Below are 20,926 nucleotides of genomic sequence, written 5' to 3'. Positions count from 1 at the left end.
GTTCATTTCCCAGAAACTCCTTGTAAAAGGAATAAGAAAAGGCCTTCCAACGTAAACCCTGGTTAAGTGAGAGAGGGGAGAAATATCCCAAGACTGCTGGAAGGGAATCCCATGTGGAGAAAAGAGTGTAATGGAAGGACATCCAGGAGGATTATTTTCTTTGTGACTTATGAGACGACTCCTTCTGAACTTGAACTTCCAGCATGAGACACAAGGAAGAAATGCCAAATGGTACTTTCCCACTTTGTTCTGTTGTAACTCCTATAGAAAGCAGAGACTGAAGCAAAGATTATGGTGGGAACAATTTATTTGGGAGGTGCAAGGCTGACAATGACGGTGAGGAAAAAGGATTAGGTCAAGGAAAGATGCCATGCAGTGAGATATGTGACATTATCTCAGTTGGCCACCACTTCACAGCAAGCTGCTGAGAAGAAAAGGCAAGCTTCTCAGCAAGCTTAGTCAGCACATGGAACTTCTCCAGAACAATTGCAAGGTGTGTCACAGGAAGAGAAGAGCATTCAATATTGAAACAAAATATGAATTGAGTGCTTGCTAAGAGAGAGCTGCATTTGTAAAGAACAGTGTTTCTGAACCAAGCAAGAGCAAATCTTGTATAGGATTCAGAAGTGTGAAATCCAGAAATTAGTGGGCTTTCAGCAGTGTGAATGTTTTACATTTGCTGTCTTTCATCTGTGGGACCATGGACATTGGGATGAGGTTGTAGCTGGCTGGCTGATATGATCTGGCTCCTCAGTTGTCCATCGGGGAACCAAGTTTCATGCCTCATGGAACTTACTCTTTCATTCAAGACCAAAACTGGAGGGGCAAGTGGTAGAGATGGGGCATCAACTGAGAGGAAGAAAGAGGAGAGAGAGAGAGAGAAAGAGTGCACCCAGCTAGTTTAGTCGTGGAAGGAAAAGGGGCTTTATCAGTAAGTGAGAGACTGACTGAGAGAGTCTGGTCCAGGCCAGTAAGGACTAAGGAACAAACTCTTCCTGGGGAGAGGGCCTAAAGGGGGTTATCCACAGGGAACAATATCCCAGAATAACTGGGAATATCAGTTCTTCCTTCTCAGTTTTTCTTGAAAATAAACAGATCCCTTGAGCCCAACTGCTACCCCCACACTGTATCCGACAGTTTCTGACTCTTGTTGCCCAACACCTAGAGAAGCCAAAGCTTTTTCCGCATCCAGCTCAGTGAGGGACCATCACAACGACCTCTCTCTCTCCTGCACCCAGTACTTAGCAGTGGTTTGCAGGTGTGCCCTCTCAGGACAGGAGAGGAGCTTGGCCTCTGAGCCCTGATGATCTCCCCTGAACAAGAGAACCCAGGGCCCCAAATACAGGAACAACATGAGAGTCAGAGCATCAGGCCCAGGGAAGGGGCATTAAAGGTAGAAAAAGATCCAGCAGGGCTGCAAACCCTCCCCTTTGTAGCCCAGCCATGCTTCCTTCCTGGGTTCTGCTCTTCATATTCTCCCCCTTGAGTCTCCATAGACTTCCTGACAGGATCCCACTTGGGGTCATTTCCAGACTCAAGCCTGCCCAAGGGAAAGAGCTGGAGAACACCAGCATCACACACAGTGTGCAAAGTAGCTGAGAAGGAAGGGCTTTCTTGCAATCTTGAGGGAAGGATGGAAACCTTGGTTATCTTACTAGACAACGGGTTGGTTAAACGGTTTCTGTAGGTTTTACAGATACCATTTATTAGATTAAGGCAATTTATTTTACTTTTGGTCTGATAAAAGGTTATCTTTGTTATCATGAGTGGATGTTGTTTTTTGTCAAATGCCTTTCTGTCTATGGAGATAGTGATATGATTTTTCTCTTAGATCTGTTTGTTGGCAAATTGCATTAGTGGATCTTTCTAAGTTCAAATGAGATCTGCACTCTTAGTGTAAACTTAACTTGCCTGTGATGCTTTAACCTTTTTATGTATTGTTGGACTAGTTTTGAGAGTTGATATTGTTTAGGGTTCTGTGTCTATGAATCGTGCATGAGGTTGACCTGCATGTTTCCTTTCTTTTCCTGTTATTTGTGTCAAGGTTATGCCAGCCTTATAAAACGAGATGGTAGCATTCCTTCTTTTTCTCTTTTCTGGAAGCATTTGTAGATTCAAAGTTTTCCTTCCTTGAAATTTGGTAGAAATTAGCAGTGAAGCCGTCTAGGTCAGTTCCCTGTGTGGAAAATCTTTGATGGCTGATGCAATTTCTTTGATAGCTCCAGTATTACCTAAGGCGGCAGTTCCTTCTCAAGAAAGTGTTAGGCAGTGATATTTCTATTTTGTCTAAAATTTAAAATGTGTTTGCATAAAGTTTTTAATAACATTCTTGGGTTATCTTTTAATGGTCTGCAGCTTTGTAAAAATATTTCCTTTTTAGTTCCCGATCGTAAATATTCGCACTTCTTCTCTTTTTTCCATGATTAGTTTCTCCAGAGGCTTGTCAATTTTATCAGCCTTTTCAAATAATTAATATTTGCTTTATTAAACCTCTCTGTTGTATCTTTGCCTACTATTTCATTAACTTCTGCTACTTATTATTTCTTCCTCCTGCTTCATTGAATTTATTCACGTATTAATTCCTAACTTCTGGGGACATATGATCACCCCAATAATTTTGGGTTTTTGTAATATATGAGTTTTAAGACTATAAATTTTTCTCTGCCTGCTCTAGCTGCATGCTACAATTTTTAATAAGTACTGTTATTATTATTGTTACTCAACTCACAAAATATTCTATTTCTTTTTAAATTTTATTTTGACTTGTGGGTTATTTAAAAGTGTATTTCTTTTTTTCTAATATTGTGAGGATTTTTCTAGTTACCATTTTATTGATTTCTAGCTTGATTATGTTGTGGCCAAAAAATATTCCAAAGATTTACACTTTAGAGTTTCTCAAGATTTGCTTTATGGCCCAATATATGATCAATTTTGGCAAATGTTTTGTGTGTATTTTAAAAATATCTTAATATTGGATGCAATGTTCTAAATCTGCTATTAGGTCCAGTTGGTTCCTTGTTTTATTTAAATCATCTATATCCTTATGGAATTCTTTTATGGTCTACTTGCTGTACTAATTCTTGAGGTGATGGTAGGTTTATTTATCTCCTTGGAGTTCTTTCAATTTTCGTTTTATAGACTTTCTGGCCATATAATAGGTGCATTAAAGTGTAAACTCATTTTGTCTTCCTGATGAATTGATCTGTTTATCGTTTTGAAAGGACCCTATTTCTCTTCACAGACACTTTAGACTTGAAGTCACTTTTGTCTGGTATTGATACACCTACAATGGTTTTCTACGGTTATTGTCAATAACGGTAGATCCATTTCCTTTCTCTTACGTTCAACTTTTTAGACCTGTCTATTGCACAGAGCACACATTTATGTTTGTTTTCGTAGCTGACTTGATATTCTTTGAATTGTACCTGGCGTATTCAGGATGCTTACATTTGACGTAGTTATGGATACGTTTGCTTTTAAGTCTGCTCTGACTTTATGCTATGTATTTCTCCCAACTATTCTATGGGTTTTTTCCCTCTTCTTTCTTACTTTTTCTTGCATGGATTACTTTTTACCTTTCCTTTTTTCCCTTCTACTATTTGGAGGTTATACATTGCTTATATTATTTTAGCGGTTACATAAAAGTACAGGATGTCTCCACAACTTATCAAAGAATAAATTTAATCAGTAGGTTTACCCTTCTCCCTGAAAATGCAGGAAACGCAGGACTTTTCATCTCATTTATCTTCTCTCAAAATTTTGGATTTTATTCTATCCTATTTTCTTAAGTACATTAGAAATTGTGATTATCATTTTACATAAACAATGTTCATTTTTCTTTAACAGTGTGTAGTTACTAGGCTAGTTTTGTTTTTGCTGTATTGTACTCTAATAATTTCTTCAGATGTTTCTTCCACTTTAAGAATCCTCTTTTCTGTTGTCTTCAATGTGCAAGCAAATCCCCCCACTTCGTTTTTAATGTTGTTATTTTGTCAGAACGAATTACCCTGAGGAATTCAAGGGGGGGTGGTTGAAAGCATTTAACTGTTCTTCCAAATCATTTTTCTTCCCTTTTCTTATGTTAAGGAGATGCAACCAACCACCCTGAACCAGACCAAGCCTCACTAGGAGAGCTATGTCCATGACCTTGGCCGTATTTTAAGTGCTAAGATCTCTCCAGGAGGAGCTTAGGCCTTATTAACCTGCAGTATGCGGAAGCATGTTTTCCATCTGAGCCTGTGCAAGTGAACGCCCTCCTCTCCCTTTTCCTTTTTTTGAGGAAGATTAGCCCTGAGCTAACATCTGCCACCAACCTTCTTCTTTTTTCTCAGGAAGAGTGGTCCTGCGCTAACATCTGTGCCCATCATCCTCCACTTTATATGTGGGACACCTGCCAGAGAATGGCTTGACAAATGGTGCATAGGTCTGCAGGCGGGATCTGAACTGGCAAACCCTGGGCCACCAAAGTAGAACATGTGAACTTAAGTGCTGCACCACCAGGCTCACCCCATCCACCTCTCCCTTTTGAAACTCCCGTTCTCCATCTGAAATAAAAGTCCCTGCTTCCCTTTGTTTGGAGACACCATGACTCCTGCAATGATTCCTCATGGTCTCCTATTTGCTGCAAATACACATTACTGTGTGCGTCAACTCCTTCAGGGGGACAGTCTGATTTCACTTGCCAGGAGGAAACCGACTTTGCTTTCGATAACAATTTCGTTTTTTATATTTGGAAATTCTATCTAGTTCTTTATCCAATCAATAATGACATGTCATATTTTGCTGTTCCCTCCAGTCATTTTTGTTTGTCTTATAATATGTGCAAGATAATTCCAAAATCTCAAGCACACAGTTGCTGATCTGTCCCTACTAAGAGTTATTTCTGGTGGCTCTCGTTCACGGGGTCATGTTTTCATGTGTTCTTTGGCATTTTGATTATGTGCAGCTTGGTACTTTTTAAAAGATTTTGCATGTGTAGTGGGTAGAGGCCGAGGGTGGCAGGCTTCCCAAGGCCTGGAATAAAGGTATCTTCTTCAGAGAGGATTTGCAATGGCTTCTGCCTGGCCCCTGGAGGCATCTCCCTTCTAAACCACCTGAAAATCAAGACCAGTGCTGGAGACCCAATGAGAACCTGGGCTGTAAATCTTCAGGAAGGCTGTACCTGGTCACAGCTTCTCAGAATCTGGTTGTTTTTTGCTTTTCTCCATTTTTCCTGCATTGTTCAGTACCAAGGCTATCTTCTCTGTCTAGGGTAGATTTGCGTCTGCTCACTGTTATGCTAAGGGACGGCCTGTGGGGCCCCAGATTAACATGAGGACAGTTTCTTACTTGAGTCTCCATATTAGTTGGACCCAGGACCTTCACTTTTATCCCTCTTTCCCCAAGAAATCACCAAAACCCAAGGCCCAATTGTTTAGATGGCAAATACCTTCAGGGCAAAACCAGCTTGAGTTGTCTCGACTTCTGCTTATCTTTCTGGGTTTCAGAATTAAATCCAAAATTTAACCTGACAGTCCCTCAGTGTCTTCAGTTTGTCAATGCTTTAAAAAGGATTTTTCCCCTGTTTTTCCCTTAAATTTTTTTCATTCAGAGGCTTGGTCCAAATAACCTGGCCTGCTATCACTATGGATGGACGTCAGGGTGTTACCTTTGTATTTATTCAACCAACCTTGATTCAGTTTCTCTTATGAAGGATATAATTAGAACTATTTCATCTAGTCACTGCCCTATCATTTTGCAATTTATTCTTTACCTCACAAAATCACAGAAAATAGTTCAGTGACTACATTTTAGTGGAGTCTTGCCACTAAAAGGAAAGATAGTTTAACCTGAGTGAGCAATCTTCAAATTCATCCCAGGTTGGTTTTCTTCAGAGGAGGATTCCTACAAAAAGCTAATCCAATCCAGTGTGCAGACACTTTCCTGACTTTGGGATGCTATCCTCTTCCTGAATTTCAAAAATTCCCTTTTCTGGATTAGGGGCAATCTTGTACCACTTAGAAAAATCTATGAGTATGCAAGGACTCCATTTTCTAATGCATATCCAACAAAGCTAAGGACTATCAGGAACTGGGACCAGATGTCCGCCCCCACCTGGAGATCAGATGGTGGCCCCACCCAGACATCAGCTGCCTTCCCCACCTGGAGACCAACCCCCTATATAAGCAGCTTGTAGTCTTTGTTCTGTAAGATGATTCTTTTGGATGTTAGTCCTCCATCTTCCCTCTTGTTAGCAAGCTGCAATAAAGGAATCCTTTCTCTTCCACCACTTTGCCTCCTGACTATGGGCATGTCTTGCAGTCAGCGGAGGGCCCTCCCTTGGCCGGTAACAATATGACACAAGAACTCTCCTACAAGGAATCCATCCTGAAAACAGTGTGAAACACACACAGCAACATACACACACCCACACGTTCACACATTTCTACAACAAACTTTGAGCATAAAGATGTTCATCTCAACATTATCTAAAATTGTCAAAAATGAGAAACAACGTAAAGTACAAAGTGGAAAGCATTAACTAGGGTATATCCACATAATGGAGTATGATATAAACATAAATATGATTTTTAGGAACCTTGCAGAAAACCAGGCAAAAAACCTTAACTGGCTATTTGCATCCTCTCACTCCCAAAAGAGAAAAGTATTAAAACATCAAGTTAACACTTTAGCCTATTGGACTGGCAATAATTTTAAAAAATGACAATACTCTGTTTGGGCATATATGTGGAGTAACTGCCATAGAAATTTCTTGATATTGAGTACATAAATTGGCACTATCCTTTTAGAAAGCAAGTTGCTAATACGTGCAGTAAGTTAAAAAATACAAGTATGCTTTGAACTAGCAAACCCAGTTTATGTACTTATTCTCCGAAAATGAGACAAGTACTTCAATGTTGTTCATTGCAGTATGGTATATACTAGCAAAAAATTTAAAAATGAGAGCTACCTTGAAATAAAGCAAAAAGAGCATCAGTAAGTAAATTGTTGTAAGTTCATATATCACATCCAAATGACAAAATAGAAGCAGCCATTGAAATGATGACTAGTATTTCCTGACAGTCATATATGACCAAGTAACAGAAGCAGGTACAAAATCTCATGTGTGGGAGAGTAACGTCATCAAGATGGCAACATAGGTCATTCCCGACTTTGCTCCCCCTCACAAGATGAACAACTAACAATTATTCACGGACAAGACACCACTGAGAAAATCCTAGAACAGAGGACCGAGGCTGAAGCACCCCCTGCACTGCAGAGACCAAGACAAACCACGGTAGAAGGATGACGGATGTTAACTAAACTCATGTGATGACTGTTTCACAATATACGCAAGTCAAGTCGTTATGCTGTATACTTTAAACGTATGCAGTGCTATATGTCAATTATACCCAATAAAACAACGGAAAAGGTCTTATGTATAGCATGATCCCTTTTTTATTTTACTAAGTATACAAATTTTCATACTAAAAAGCCTATTAAAATGTACACCAAATGTTTGTTGGTGGTTGTAACTAGCTGGTGAATATTAGGTAATGCCATTCTTTTCCTGTTATCCTGGCTTATTTGTATTTCCTTTCATTATATTTTAGTATATTTTGAAGATGAAAGAAGAGGCCATGGACCAAGAAATGCACCTCCTGAAGCTGGAAGAAGAAAGAAACAGATTCCCTGGGAAACTGATGTTGGATTTCTGGCCTCCAGAACTGTGAGGGAATAAATTTGCACCCTTTTAAGCCATCAAGTTGGTGAGAATTTGTTTTGGGGGCCATAGGAAACTAATACAGCGCCTCATCTGGAAGTTTGCATTTGGAAATCATGTCCCCTGGGGTAGCTGCCTCAGAAAAAGCCACCCCCTCTGACAAGAGAAGTACAGACAGGCACCCCCTCAGGACTGTCACTCATGTGGCTACTGGGTATTAAACTACGCCATTGTGTGAAGAAAATGGTGGCCATTCCTCCAAGGCTCTGCAGCCCCAAGCTGGGGATTAGCCCCAGAGAGCCGAGTTCAGGCTCGCACCTGTGTGAGACCATGACCACCCAAAGCAAGGCAGCAGCTCCAGAGGTACAGCCTCACAGAAGTGGGCAGGGCCTAGGCCAGGGTCAAGCTGGGAGAACACTCGAGGCCCGGGCCGGCCCCCAGGACTGCCTCTGATCTCCCACGCAGACCCAAACAGAGACCACCCATGCCAGGAAGACGGGGAGAGCAGGACCACATGGAGGCCAGCTCAGTCCTCCCTTCCTCTGCCTGAAGGAGGCTCTGGGGGCCCCTCCTGTGTAAAAATGCCACCCAGGGCCTTGCCTCCTTTGGGTAAAAAACAGAACCCCTCCAAGTCTTCACCAAGATCCCGAGCTTCCTGTCCTGGAGAAAGAGATCAATGAGAGCCCCCTCTTTGATCATTTTCTTGGGGAAGAGTGCAGATCTCCCTGCATGGAGGCTGCCATGGCCTTAATAACTAGATGGAAATGACTGATTTCTCTTTTTTATTTATTGAACAAAGTCACTGGGTACCAGCTACGCACAGGCTAGCCTCTTCTTATGTTTGTCCCCAGCTTTCTGCATCCTCCTCTCTCCCACCTCCCACCACCTCCTCACAAACTCTTGCTGTGTTATCACCCAGCTTGATGCTTTTCCACATCTCTTCCTGGATGAGCTCTTCACATCCAGCCCCTTGCCCCCTATGGGCTAGACCTGACTCATAGACCTTTCACTCACAGCCTCGGCCCCATTCAGCCTGTCTCTTGGTCACCTGTGGTAATCTGGCTTCTGGCCTAGGATGTTGCAGGCCACTTGGGCTATAGCTGCCAGTTGAATAAGAGAGGGAGTCTTTGCAGAGGGACCGATCAGGACTACTTTTGCCATCAATCAGCAAAGAAACGAATATCGAGCACCCACTATGTGCCAGGCACTGGAGGCTCAGAAGTGGACGTGGCAGACACCAGTCCTACCCTCATGAAACTTACAGCCAAAGGACTTTCATCAGAATTTCCCCAAGTCTCCTTCCTTGTCCAGGCTGGTCAGATTGTCCTGAATCTGCGGGGGAAATCCAAACAAGTGAAAATCATCTTGTCGGAGAAAACAGCATTCATGTGCCTTACCACTTCCAGTTTTCACATACACTGTCACATTTGTCTCTAGAACAGCAGTGTTTGGGATTGGAAATGAAGTTTCCAGTTCTGTGGTCAGTGGAGCCCCACCTCTGGATGAAGGAGAGATACCAGGATGAAAAACACAATCAGGGCTGCCATTTCTTTATGGTTTACATCTAGGGTCCCCTATGGGTAAAAAGTTCAGTACAAACTCTGACATGGGAGACATACCACACTTCCTTGTCTTCCTTACATCACACCAGATCAGGGAGGCTCACATGGTGCCAGAAAAATGGAGAACAGCCTCCAATCCACAGGCCGCCATGGCTTCTGCTCCATGCTTAGCATTCAAGATCACAGTGACCCTCAACATTAGCCAGCTCTTAACTTGGAGACCACATGTGTGATAAGAGACTCTGTGTTGACATTGTGTCCCATGGGCCAGGTCAGTGGATCTGGGCATGCAGGGCAGCCATCCCCTCCCAGATCTTGGTGCTTATCTGGGTGCCTTATCTTGATGCTTATCTGGCTGTAGAGTTCAGTCCAGTCACAGCGGTAGATGAACATCCCCCGACCAAAACTCACACACACCAGACTCATTTTCACATGTGGTAAAGATCTCCCTCTGGGTTCTCGTCACCCTGGCAGGGGGGCCTTCTCACATCTTATTGCCACCAAGATCTCTGTAGCAGAATATCTTAATGATCTTGCCCACTTCCATGACACAGGGAGAACAGTTGACTTCACAGAGCTTTTGTTTGAGGGCCAAAAATCCTCCTGAAGCAAAGATGTTCCAAGATCATGCTCAGAAAGAGAAAAGGAAGGGAACAAAACAAACAAAAGTACACAATTAAACACACAAGCACACACAAATATATATGCACACACACAGACATATATTTGATTGTGTATCATATATGAAATATGCATGTGTGTGTCTATGTACATACGTATAGATACAGGTATAGGTATGGACATATGATTTCGAAAAGCAACCTTGGCACATACATACCCATTTGAAGAGAGATTTCTATGGCTAACAGTATTTACAAAGCCTCTGCTGTAGCCCGATGCTCTTTTGTTAGAGGAGGATAATGAGGCCAGAAATTGATATAATTGAGCAAGAGCTCAGGGCTCTTAAGCTCCAGGTCAGGTCGCTCTCAACTGAGAGATAACGGCTCAGAGCTGCGAAGTCTTAAGTGATCTTATGTCTACACCCAAGATAACCTCCCTGGCCCCTGAGGAATCTGTTTGCCAGCCTCTCTTCCAACAATTCCCTGGAGAGGAAGCTCCTGGGCCACCTGAGCAGCCATTCTAGGAGAACTCTGATTGTCAGAACACTCTCCTTTGCTGAGCTAACATCTGCCCGCTGTGGCTTCCACCACCTCTTAGAGTGATACAAAAGAGAGTTTGCAGCTGGGCAGGCACGCGTCCTGTGTGTGTATGTGTGTCTACACACTTTCTGTAACCATGTGACCTTGAGCACATCACTTAATTTCTCTGGGTCTGTTTCATTTTACAATGTGATTCCTGAGAATGCCCATGCCAAAAGTGGAGAATTCAGTGAGATCACATATACGAATCACATATGCCTGGGAACATAGTGAGGTGTGGATTCATAGTAATGCCCTTTGCCTTCTCTCTTCCCTGATTTCCCCCAAGCTGTATTTGTGTTAAAAAGCAGCTACCAAATAACAGCCCATTTGAAGATAGCATGGTACACACCCCTCCCCCACCCATATTTTTCCTACACGCATCAGCTGGGAGTTGGTGTACCACTGGGGACCCTCCCTTTTGGGACACTCAGCAGAGCCCAGGGTGGGCACCCTCTTGGAACGAGGATTTCCTCCTCTTATCTGTTATATCCTTTATGGGGTCAAGAAAAAAGTTTAAATTCCCTGCCCCTGTGAGACTTCAGGAGAGATGAGATTTCTGGGAGGCAAGGGCCAAGTCAAAGACACAAGCCAATGCTAATCACACTCATTCTGGTCCCCATTATCTCCTCAGGAGTTTTCAAGTGTCGCTCATGACTAGGTATTTATGTGTAGGTATGTGAGATGCTCATAGCTGCTCAGCCAAAGTCGTAGCATTTGATGCCCAGGGGGCCAGAAAGCTGACTCCTAAAAACCTCAGTGGTGGAGTTCAATGCCATCATGAATTAAGTGTGGTCCAGTAACAGATCCATCCTCCATTTTCCAGGCTTAGGAACCTGAGACAAGGCAACATTAAAAATGTTTAGAGTGTTGCAATCATATGCTGGAGGTTCTGGCAAATTAAGCCAGAGAGAGTACAGACAGAACAATAGTCTTTGGTATCTCAGTAAGTTATCCTGCTGCAGTTCCATTGGTAAAACACTCTCAGTGGCCCAGCAGGTTTCTGCAATGCCTGATTTCTCATGTACAGCTATTGAAGGGCTGGCTAGAATGGTCCAGATCTTTTGGTTTGTCCACACGTGGTTCCAGTGCTACTTCCTAGTACTTGGTCAGTCATAGAAGTTTAATATCAGTGGGCGACGGGGCCCTACTAGTAGGAGATGTCATGTCAAGACTGGAGGACAGATAGGGGACGTGACACAAGAATTCTTAGGTGTGAATTATATTTTGCAAACACTACACTACCTTATATCTATGCTGAAATATGAGACAGAAAGAAAGATAAAGACCTACCAAATTTGCAGTCATATACTAGGGGTTCTGGTAAATGATTCAGCAGCACAGCTCTTACCTACCCAAAAGCAAACCATTTGCCATATCCTGCACAGACACGGTAAGAAAGCACACAGCACTAGCTCCTGAGAGAGATGGGAGAAGAAAGAACTCGTTCACTCCAGAATGGCGAGGTGTGACCTTTAGGCCCTGTGGGAATGAATGCTTTGGAGAAAGGAAATAGCCTCTGTCAGCAAAATTCCCGGGGAGGTAAAGACCCTCAGGTGTGGATTTGGGGGAGAGAAGTCTTGAGTGTGATCCAAGCTCCCATTAAAAGTGACATCAAACCCAGAACATCACTCCCTTCCAACCTGCTCCCACTCAGAAGTGCAGTCAACACCTGTCCCTAGTTGGGAGGGGGTGGGCACACTGTTCTTACTCAAGCCCACGTCTCCTTCCTGTTCCTCTATAGTCCTCTGTCTACTCATCACCCCGGACATTGACCCACACCAGACTTTTACTGAATTATCCCCAACCCAACATCCACACATTGCTCTTTGTTGGTGGCTGGGCAATGATTAGAAAAGGCAACAAGGAGAAATTAAAGGGTGTTCTAGTGGTTACCAAAACTCTGGAAATCTCATAAATTTATATCTGTCTTATAGACATTTTTCTCTCCCCAATCCTGCCCTCTCTCCCTTATCCTTACCACTACAGAGGCAAAAAGGAAGTACAATCTTGCCCACTCCCACTCATAACCTAGGTTCTCCTTCACTGACACGTCTTTCCCTGAAAACTGTTTTTGATGCCCTGGAAACACCCCAGAAATTCTGACTATCATCCCAGCTTCCTAATAGGAATGTAGACACAACTCCTACCTGAGGCAGGAATCTCTTCTCAACAACATGGCTGTGTCTCATGGTCAAAAGAAATCACCTCGGGCCCTTTATGCTTGTAGGTTCTGATTTCAGGCAGAACTTAAGAGAATGATCAGACTCAGGGAAAGTGGTTTATAGCAGCAGACTCAAATGCCATGTACGAGTACAGGAATGCCATGTCGTTGTGCCATTGTCATTGCTGCAAGGAATGGCCCTCCCCACATCCAATAAGTACTAGATGTGATTCGGTAAGAGGCTAAGGCCCAAGGGGATTGCCCCCCATGGGCGAAGCATGACATTCTCCTACATATTGGGGAAGAAAATCAGGAGAATGAAGACTAAAAGCAAAGGGAGTGTGTGATCCCAAGGACCTTTTCCATCACAATATGATGGAATTTCCGTCACACTGTGGTGGACACTGAGGGACCTTTCTTTTCTAAGAGAATTAGAGCCACATATTAAAGATATAGACAGAAACTTTTACTCCTCAGAACCTCCTTAAATTTCCCCCCGGATTCCTTGAACACTGTATGATATGGTTAAGCTTGTAGAGGTGTGGAGAAGATCACAGACTTTGGAATCAGATCCCTGCATTCTAATCCCAAGTCCCCCTCCATTCTCATGAGCTGAGTCATGTGGAACAAGTCCCTTGGCTCTTCAGGGTCTTAGCTTTCTCATTTGCGAAATGGAAGAAACATCGGTAGGAACTCTGATGGTGGGGTGAGGATCTGTGGTTGGTGATCAATAAACATCAGCCGACATTATGACATTGGATATTATTGTCTCACTTGTTCGACAAACTGAAGAATCATATCTTCTTTTCTAGATATATTTTTATTATAAACTTTCGCCAATGAACAATCCAAAAAGGAAACTAAGAAAACAATTCCGCTTACAATAACATCAACAAGAATAAAATACCTAGGATTAAATTTAACCAAGGAAGTGAACAAATCATATATCGAAAACAATAAACATTGCCGAGAAAAATTAAAGGGCTAATTAAATAGAAAGACATCCAATGTTCATGGATTGAAAGACATATAGTGTTAAGATGGCAATACTCTTCAAAGCCATCTACAGAGTCAATGCCATCTCTATCAAAATTCCAAAGGCCATTTTTGCTGAACTGGAAAAGCCAATTCTAAAATTTATGTGGAATTGCATGGAGCTCCAAACAGCCCAAAGAACATTGAAAAAGAAAAACAAACTTGGAGGAATCATACTTCTTGGTTGCAAAACTTACTACAAAGCTGGGGCTGGCCAGGTGGTGCGGTGGTTAAGTTCACACATTCTGCTTTGGTGGCCTGGGATTCACCATTTTGGATCCCAGGTGTGGACCTACACACCACTTGTCAAGCCATGATGTGGTAGGCATCCCACGTATAAAGTAGAGGAAGATGGGCCCAGATGTTAGCTCAAGGCCAGTCTTCCTCAGCAAAAAGGAGGAGGATTGGTGGCTGATGTTAGCTCTGGGCTAAGCTTACTGAAAAAAAAACTTACTACAAAGCTATAGCAATCAAAAATAGAGTGGTACTGCATAAGGATATACATATAGACCAACGGAATAGAATTGAGAAGCCAGAAATAAACCCGAACATCTATGGCCAATTAATTTCTGACAAGGGTGCCAAGACCATTCAGTGGGGAAAGAGTAATATCTTCAATAAGTGGTGCTGGTACAACATGATAACTACATGAAAAGAATGTAGTTCGATCCCTACCTAACACCATACACAATAATTAATTCCAAATGGATAAACAGCCTAAATATCAGAGCTTAAATCGTTAAACTCTTAGAAGAAAATATAGAGTAAATCTTCATGACCTCTGATGTGGCACTGGATTCTTAAATTTGACACCAAAAGGACAAGCAACGAAAGATAAAATCAATAAATTGGATTTCATAAAAATTAAAAAGTTTCTTGTACTAAAGATAGTATCAAGAGAGTGAAAAGTCAATCTACAGAATGGGAGAAAATACTTACAAATCATGTATCTGATAAGGGTTGAGTATCCAGAATATATAAAGAATTCTTACAACTCAACAACAAAAAGACAAACAACTCAAGTAAGAAATGGGCAAGGACTTGAACCAACATTGTCCCAAGATATACAAATGACCAGCACTCAGAGAAAAGGTACAAACACCATTAGTTGTTAAGGAAATGTAAATCAAAAGTGCAATGAGATGTCACTTCATAACAACCAGAAAGGCTATAATCAAAAAGAAAGAAAGAAAGAAATATCACAAATGATGGCAAAGATGTGGACAAATGGGAAGCCTTGTACATTGCTGGTGGGAATGTAAAATGGTGCAACCACTGAGCTAAAAAGTTTGGTGGTACCTCAAAAATGTAAACATAGGATTACCATATGACCTAGAAGCTCCACTCCTAGGTGTGTATCCAAGAGAAATGAAAACGTATGATCCACACAGAAATGTCTACACAAATATTTATAGCAGCATTAGTCATAATAGCCAAAAGGTGGGAAAAACCCAAATGTCTACCCACAGATAAATGGATAAATTGTAGTATAAGTATACAAAGGAATATTATTTACCTTTAAAAAGAATGAATATTGATACATGCCACAGCTTGGATGGACCTCAAAATCGTTACGCTAAGTGAAAGAAGCCAGATACAACAGGTCAAATACCACTTGATTCCTTTTATATGAAGTATCCAGAACATGTAAATCCATAGAGACAGAAAGAAGATTATAGGCTGCCAGGGAGTGGGGCTGGGGGTTGGAGAGGGAGGAGGGAAATTGATTCCGTTCTCACTGTGCTGTGGACCTACAGCTTACCGGGTATGGTTGGATGTTCTTCTGGGTGATGAAAAAGTTTCAAAAGTAGGGAGGCGGGTAGTTGCACAATATTTTGAATGCACTAAATGCCACTGAGTTGTACTTTAAAATAGTTAACTGTATGTTATGTGAATTTCACCTCCATTTTTAATAAATGGTCATAGAGTTATGTTTAGCATAACACCCTTTTAATTTTAAAAAATGCAGATATACACAAGAGAAAAATGTTAGACCATACTTGAACACATTAAAGATGATTGTCAATGAGTGATGGGAAATCAGGTAATGATAATTGTTTCCTCTTCACTTAAATTATTTCAAAAATTTTCCAACAATGTTAGGAAATAGTTGCATGCTGAATTCTTTAGTATCTGGGAAAGAAATACTATAGTGATATTGACTAACAGATTTTCAAGAGCATGAGGAACATGCTTAAATTGTAGAGTTAAATGAGGACAAAAGAAAACTGTACTGTGTATATAACATGATGGCAAGTATTTAAAATGCACTGCTCATGGTAACAGGCTCTCTGTTGGTGAGAGGAAAAGGAGTGGCATTTTCCCTTTCTGCTTTCCAAATTTTCTTAACAAATATTTATTACCATTATAATCAGAGAAGTGATTTTATTTTTAAAATGTCTGCTACTGGGTAAGCTAGGCGCAAAAAGGTAGAGGTTTGATAAATGTACTTGGTTTGATAAACAGAATATTTACACTGGAATCATGGATTTTGATACGGAATATTCCTCATAAAAAAAATTGTAAAATACAGAAAATGTACACAGAGAAACTTAAATCACCAGGCCCTAACCTCTCAGATATGCTTAGTTGTTCTCTGAACAGGATTGGGCTTGGGCTGTTTAGAAACAACAGTCCTTCACTTCCATCATAGCGAGATCATCAGCAGAGTTTGTTCAGCAAATGTGAGTCTATGATGTGCCAGGCCGGATCCATCAGACGTGTGGATCTCTAGTCGGAGAACAGAGAATCCTGAAAGGATAATTACTGGTCTTTGGTTGCCTGGTAAGCTTTCTCACTTCACAAGGTATCGGCAATGCAGTCATCTAAGCTTCCTCTGGGGACTCAGCCCTTTCCCAGTCTTAGTCCATGTGGTTTGGGTGGGACTGACTCCAGCCTACCCAAAGGAAATTGACCTAGGCTTGAGTCAATTAGTGGGTTCACTTTCTAGGGTCATAACGATTTGTTAATTTAGGCCAATAAAGGTCAAGTGAAGGACTTTTGTTAAAAACATGGCCAAGAGAGATGGACTGTATCACTCTGAGCATTTGTAACTTAAAAAGAGATGTTAAAATTCCCTAGGAAGGAAGCTGTGATGACGAATGGGTTGCTACATGGATTTGGTAGATGGTGGCCATGCTTTGTTCTCATCTTGTGCATCCCTCTGCTATAGCCCTTCCCATGCTGTGCTCTGCTCACTGATGCTTCTGTCTCCTCCACAAGACAGACAGCTCTCTAAGGGAAGGAGACACATCTCCACTATGTTTGGTCATGGCACAGAGAAGGGCCCAAACGCATATCTGCTGAAGAAATCATCCTGATGGACTTAGCAACATGGAAATGAGGTATTGGTGGTTCCATCACTGGGGACTCAGGTTTCCGGGGCTCCAATACCTCTACTGGCCGATACCACAGCACACAGTCTCCACTATGTACCCTTGGGTTCCTGCTCTAGGCTGGCACAAGTGGTCCACCCTGAGTCATCCACTATTTGTTCCGATGTGGCCACTGCATGATTCTCTCATAACCACCCAGAGGATGTCATCAGGAAGAAGGAGTGGGGGCAGGGAAGCTTTCATAGATGGCCATCTAAGATGAAGCACCACACAACCACAGGGGGCCTTGAGGTCACTGATCCCATCTGTACCTCCTTCCTCTCCTCAGGGCTAAAAGAAAGCAAGGAGGAAGCACCAGCCTCCCCAACCTGGGCAACCTTCCTGGAAAGATGCAGCCTCTCCTGCTCCTGCTGGCCTTTTTACTGTCCTCTGGGGCAGAGGCAGATAAGTGGCCATCCCCGCCCTCAGATGCCCAACCCCTCCCACCAAACACAGTGGGCACAGGTCTCCTGCCCCTTCTGCACATCCCTGATCCGTCTATCATTCTGAATGCCAGCTCGTGTCCCACCTCAGAATCCCAAGTGTGACGTTGGATAAGCTACCAGCAGGAATGGAAGGGCAGAAGGCAGTTCTCAAGAACAACCAGTGGGTGCTATTCCCACCCTAGGCCCTACGTTTGCCATCTGCAAAGTGGAACTTAACTGGAAGTGCATGGCAGGGGGAGGGAAACTGGAAAAGAGAAAATAATCAATTCCCCTGCAGAGGGCAGACTGGGCCTGGCTTCCAGGTCTGGGATGACACAGATGCTCCCCTCGGTGTCTGCTTAGGAGAGAAGTCTAGAGCTCTGCAGACCCCGGAGTTGGTGGGACCAGTGTCCCCAGAGGACTGCTATGCCTTGCTCAGTCCCAAGGCCCCTCAGTCCCTTCTCCAACTCTGCTTTTCTTCCCAGGCCTTTAGCAGCTCCCTTCTTTCCAGGATGGAGCCGCTGTTTGGGGACCTGAACTTCTCTGCTTTCCAGAATCCCATAAGCACTGGCCCTACAAACTCTCCTTCAGGCCCATCGGGGGCCATTCCTTCATGCAGCCGTCAAACAGCTTTTGGGCCCCCACTATGTGTCAGGCCATGGAAAACAGGCTATGACAACATCTAGGTCCCTAAACCTAAGTCCTGGCCACTGGAAAGCAGCATCATCCCAGACATCACAGGACAACAGTGCCTTATACAGGCTCTTGAAACAAAGCAAAGTCAGGAGAGGAATTCTCAGGAGCCTCTAGACCTCACTGTCCCTAGGACGCATATGCTCACCTCCAATTATCTGTGGAGGACGCATTCACAGGCCAAGCCTGCTCCTCCTCCTTTTCCTAGAGGGAAAGCCCCACCCAAGCCCCTCTCAACTCCAGGCCATCTCGGGCTCCCAGATGCCCAGCAGTCCTGAGCATCAAGGTGACGCATGCCCGGTGGACTGGCTGGGTGCGTGCAAGTAGATAAGACTTTTCCTTCAGGGGAGATCATCGGGGGACATGAGGCCAGGCCCCACTCTTGTCCCTACATGGCATTGGTTCAATTTCTGGTTGAAGAGGCAAAGCACAGGTGTGGCGGTGTCCTCGTGCGACAGGACTTTGTTCTGACGGCTGCTCACTGCTGGGGAAGGTGAGGGGCCAAAGACCATTAACACCTCCTGAGACACCCCCCCAAGGGACCCCTGTTCTCTGCCCAGGGCCTGCAGCCCAGGACAGCTCCCCCAGCTCCTGGTAACTCAAGGCCATGAGAGCTCATGAGAGGAGCCATCTGAGAGCACGACTGGTGCCTGAAAGTGAGAAATAGGACAGGTAAGCTTTGGGGTCAAAGGGTCAGAAGTGAGAGCTAGTGGCCCAGTTGAGAAGAGAGACCACGCTGGCCAAATGAAGCAGCTGGAGAGGATGAAACCATGCACTAGGGTCAAAAGGCAAACTCAGAGTCCTTTCACAATATTGCCTGAGGGCTGAGAAAGCTCCCAGAATCCCCTCTCAGAGTCACCCACTGCCCAGTGCTCCCATTGTTTTGATTTCTCCACCTGCGGCCCTGCCCTGCCCCAGCTGTCACCTGCCCTTCATGGCTCCTGGGCTGGATCTCCTTTGACTCCAAGCCCCCACACACCCCCACCCTGCTTTCTGTGTAGCTCAATCAAGGTGACTCTGGGGGCCCACAACATCCAGAAGCAGGAGAGGACCCAGCAGGTTATCTCTGTGAAGAAAGCCATCCCCCACCCAGACTATAATCCTAAGAACCTCGCCAACGACATCATGTTACTAAAGGTAAGGGAACCTCTCTGCTGCTCTTGCTCTCCTGGGTCCAGATTGCTTCCCCTCCTACTGGGACCTGTCCCTTCTCTCCTTCCCATCCTGGCCACTTGGCTAGTCCCAGTAGCTCATGGGAGAGGGAAGTCAGTGCAGGGCCATCATGGTGTTCAGGCCCAGGAGGGCAGTGGCTGAGCTGGACTTTCTTGACTCTTCTCATCAGCTGGAGAGAGAGGCCAAGCTGACTGCAGCTGTGAGGACCCTCAGCCTGCCCTGGGGCACAGGCCAGGTGAGGCCTGGAGAGATGTGCCACGTGGCAGGCTGGGGGAGAGTCACCCCAAATGGCATAGCACCAGACACTCTGCAGGAGGTGGAGCTGACCGTGCAGCAGGACCGGGTGTGCGAATCCTACTTACGCAATTACAACAGTAACACTCAGCTGTGTGGGGGGGATCCGAAGCAAAAGAAGTCTTCCTTTAAGGTGAGACAGGGCATCTGCCTAGGTCAGCTTTGGGGAGAGGGGTGTTTTGGAACCTGTAGATGCAAGCAATAGGGACTCCTTCACCCCCTAGACTATGATGTTTCTCCTAGGAAGAGAAGAGGGGAGCAGCCAGACTGGTGAGTCACAGGCCTTCTGGGAGCCTACCAGGGGTCTGAGATGCATTTAAACAAGGTGGTCCATCCGGAAGATGAATTTGCAACACTCTGCCCCACGCCGGGCACAGGTGTTAGAAAACTGCTCCCTGGGTGTGCAGCAGTCAAACCAGGTGGCTCCTCTGAGCTGGCTCCCATCTTGGTTAAATGGCTCACCCTCCACGCTGAGTGTCAGCCTCACCTGCGTGCTTCCATGTTCTTAAATGGTAGACCAAAGCAGAGTCCCACAGCGCCCTCATGGGGAGAGGATCTGGGACCTGGGGGAGGAGAAGGACAAGACCCCTGAGTGAAATGAAGCTGGGACAACGTCCAGGGTCAGGACTGGTCAGTGGAGGGGCCCACCAGGGCCTGCCCTGCCCTCTGATCTGCCACATGGAGGCCACGCCAGGTGACCTTCACTGACAGGGTGCTTGGGATGCATGTGGGCAGGACCCGGGGGAGCATGGACTCAGTCCTCCCCACTCTCTGTCCACAGGGGGACTCCAGAGGCCCTCTCGTGTGTGAGAATGTGATCCAGGGCATTGTCTCCAATGGACAAAACAACAGGAAACCTCCACGGGCCTTCACGAAAGTCTCGAGTTTCCTGCCCTGGATAAAGGAAACCATGAAAAACCTCTAACTCTGGGAATGAGCCAATCTTCTCTGGAGCTGATCCAGAAACACCCAGCAACTAAATAAATGTCTCTGAGCTGAGCAGGAAGGGCTGACTTCTTGTTTATTCACTGACCCTCATTCACAGGCACCTACTCTGTGCTTAGAAGGCCAATGGCACAAATCTGCTGTTTCCTGCTTCCTCCTCTTCCCCGTCCCAGCACCACCTCCCACAAACCTCAAGCACAGCTGTTCCCCAGCTCCTTCTGACCCACACCTTTCTCTAGGCATGCCCTTCTGCCAGGGCTGCAGCTGAGGACCATCAGGAGAAAACATGAACCTCTCTGGTCGTGGCTCAGGGTGAACATCTTACCTCCTTCCCTGCGTTATATGGCAGAGAGGAAGGGG

The 20,926-nt window shown here is 44.4% G+C and overlaps 1 protein-coding gene across 6 annotated transcripts; it reads left to right on the top strand.

Annotated features, from left to right (window-relative positions):
• Window positions 1-17,371: 17,371 nt before the first annotated feature.
• Window positions 17,372-20,546, top strand: LOC123283067 (granzyme B-like). Of its 6 annotated transcripts, XM_070519090.1 has the most exons (6): window positions 17,387-17,421; window positions 17,571-17,580; window positions 18,487-18,647; window positions 19,156-19,291; window positions 19,497-19,754; window positions 20,403-20,546. In XM_070519090.1, exons 1-6 carry the CDS (start codon window positions 17,387-17,389, stop codon window positions 20,544-20,546), a joined length of 744 nt encoding a protein of 247 aa, XP_070375191.1. The 6 variants fall into 6 exon arrangements, with proteins under 6 accessions (XP_070375202.1, XP_070375191.1, XP_070375187.1 ...); XM_070519101.1 differs by lacking the exon at window positions 17,571-17,580 and having other exon boundaries at window positions 17,372-17,436; window positions 18,495-18,647; XM_070519086.1 differs by lacking the exon at window positions 17,571-17,580 and having other exon boundaries at window positions 17,387-17,431.
• Window positions 20,547-20,926: the final 380 nt, after the last annotated feature.

This window comes from Equus asinus, chromosome 2 (assembly GCF_041296235.1).
Source record: "Equus asinus isolate D_3611 breed Donkey chromosome 2, EquAss-T2T_v2, whole genome shotgun sequence".
NCBI classification, from domain to species: domain Eukaryota; kingdom Metazoa; phylum Chordata; class Mammalia; order Perissodactyla; family Equidae; genus Equus; species Equus asinus.
The sequence above is the reverse complement of the archived record's forward strand: the minus strand, read 5'-3'. Positions and strand labels throughout refer to the sequence as shown.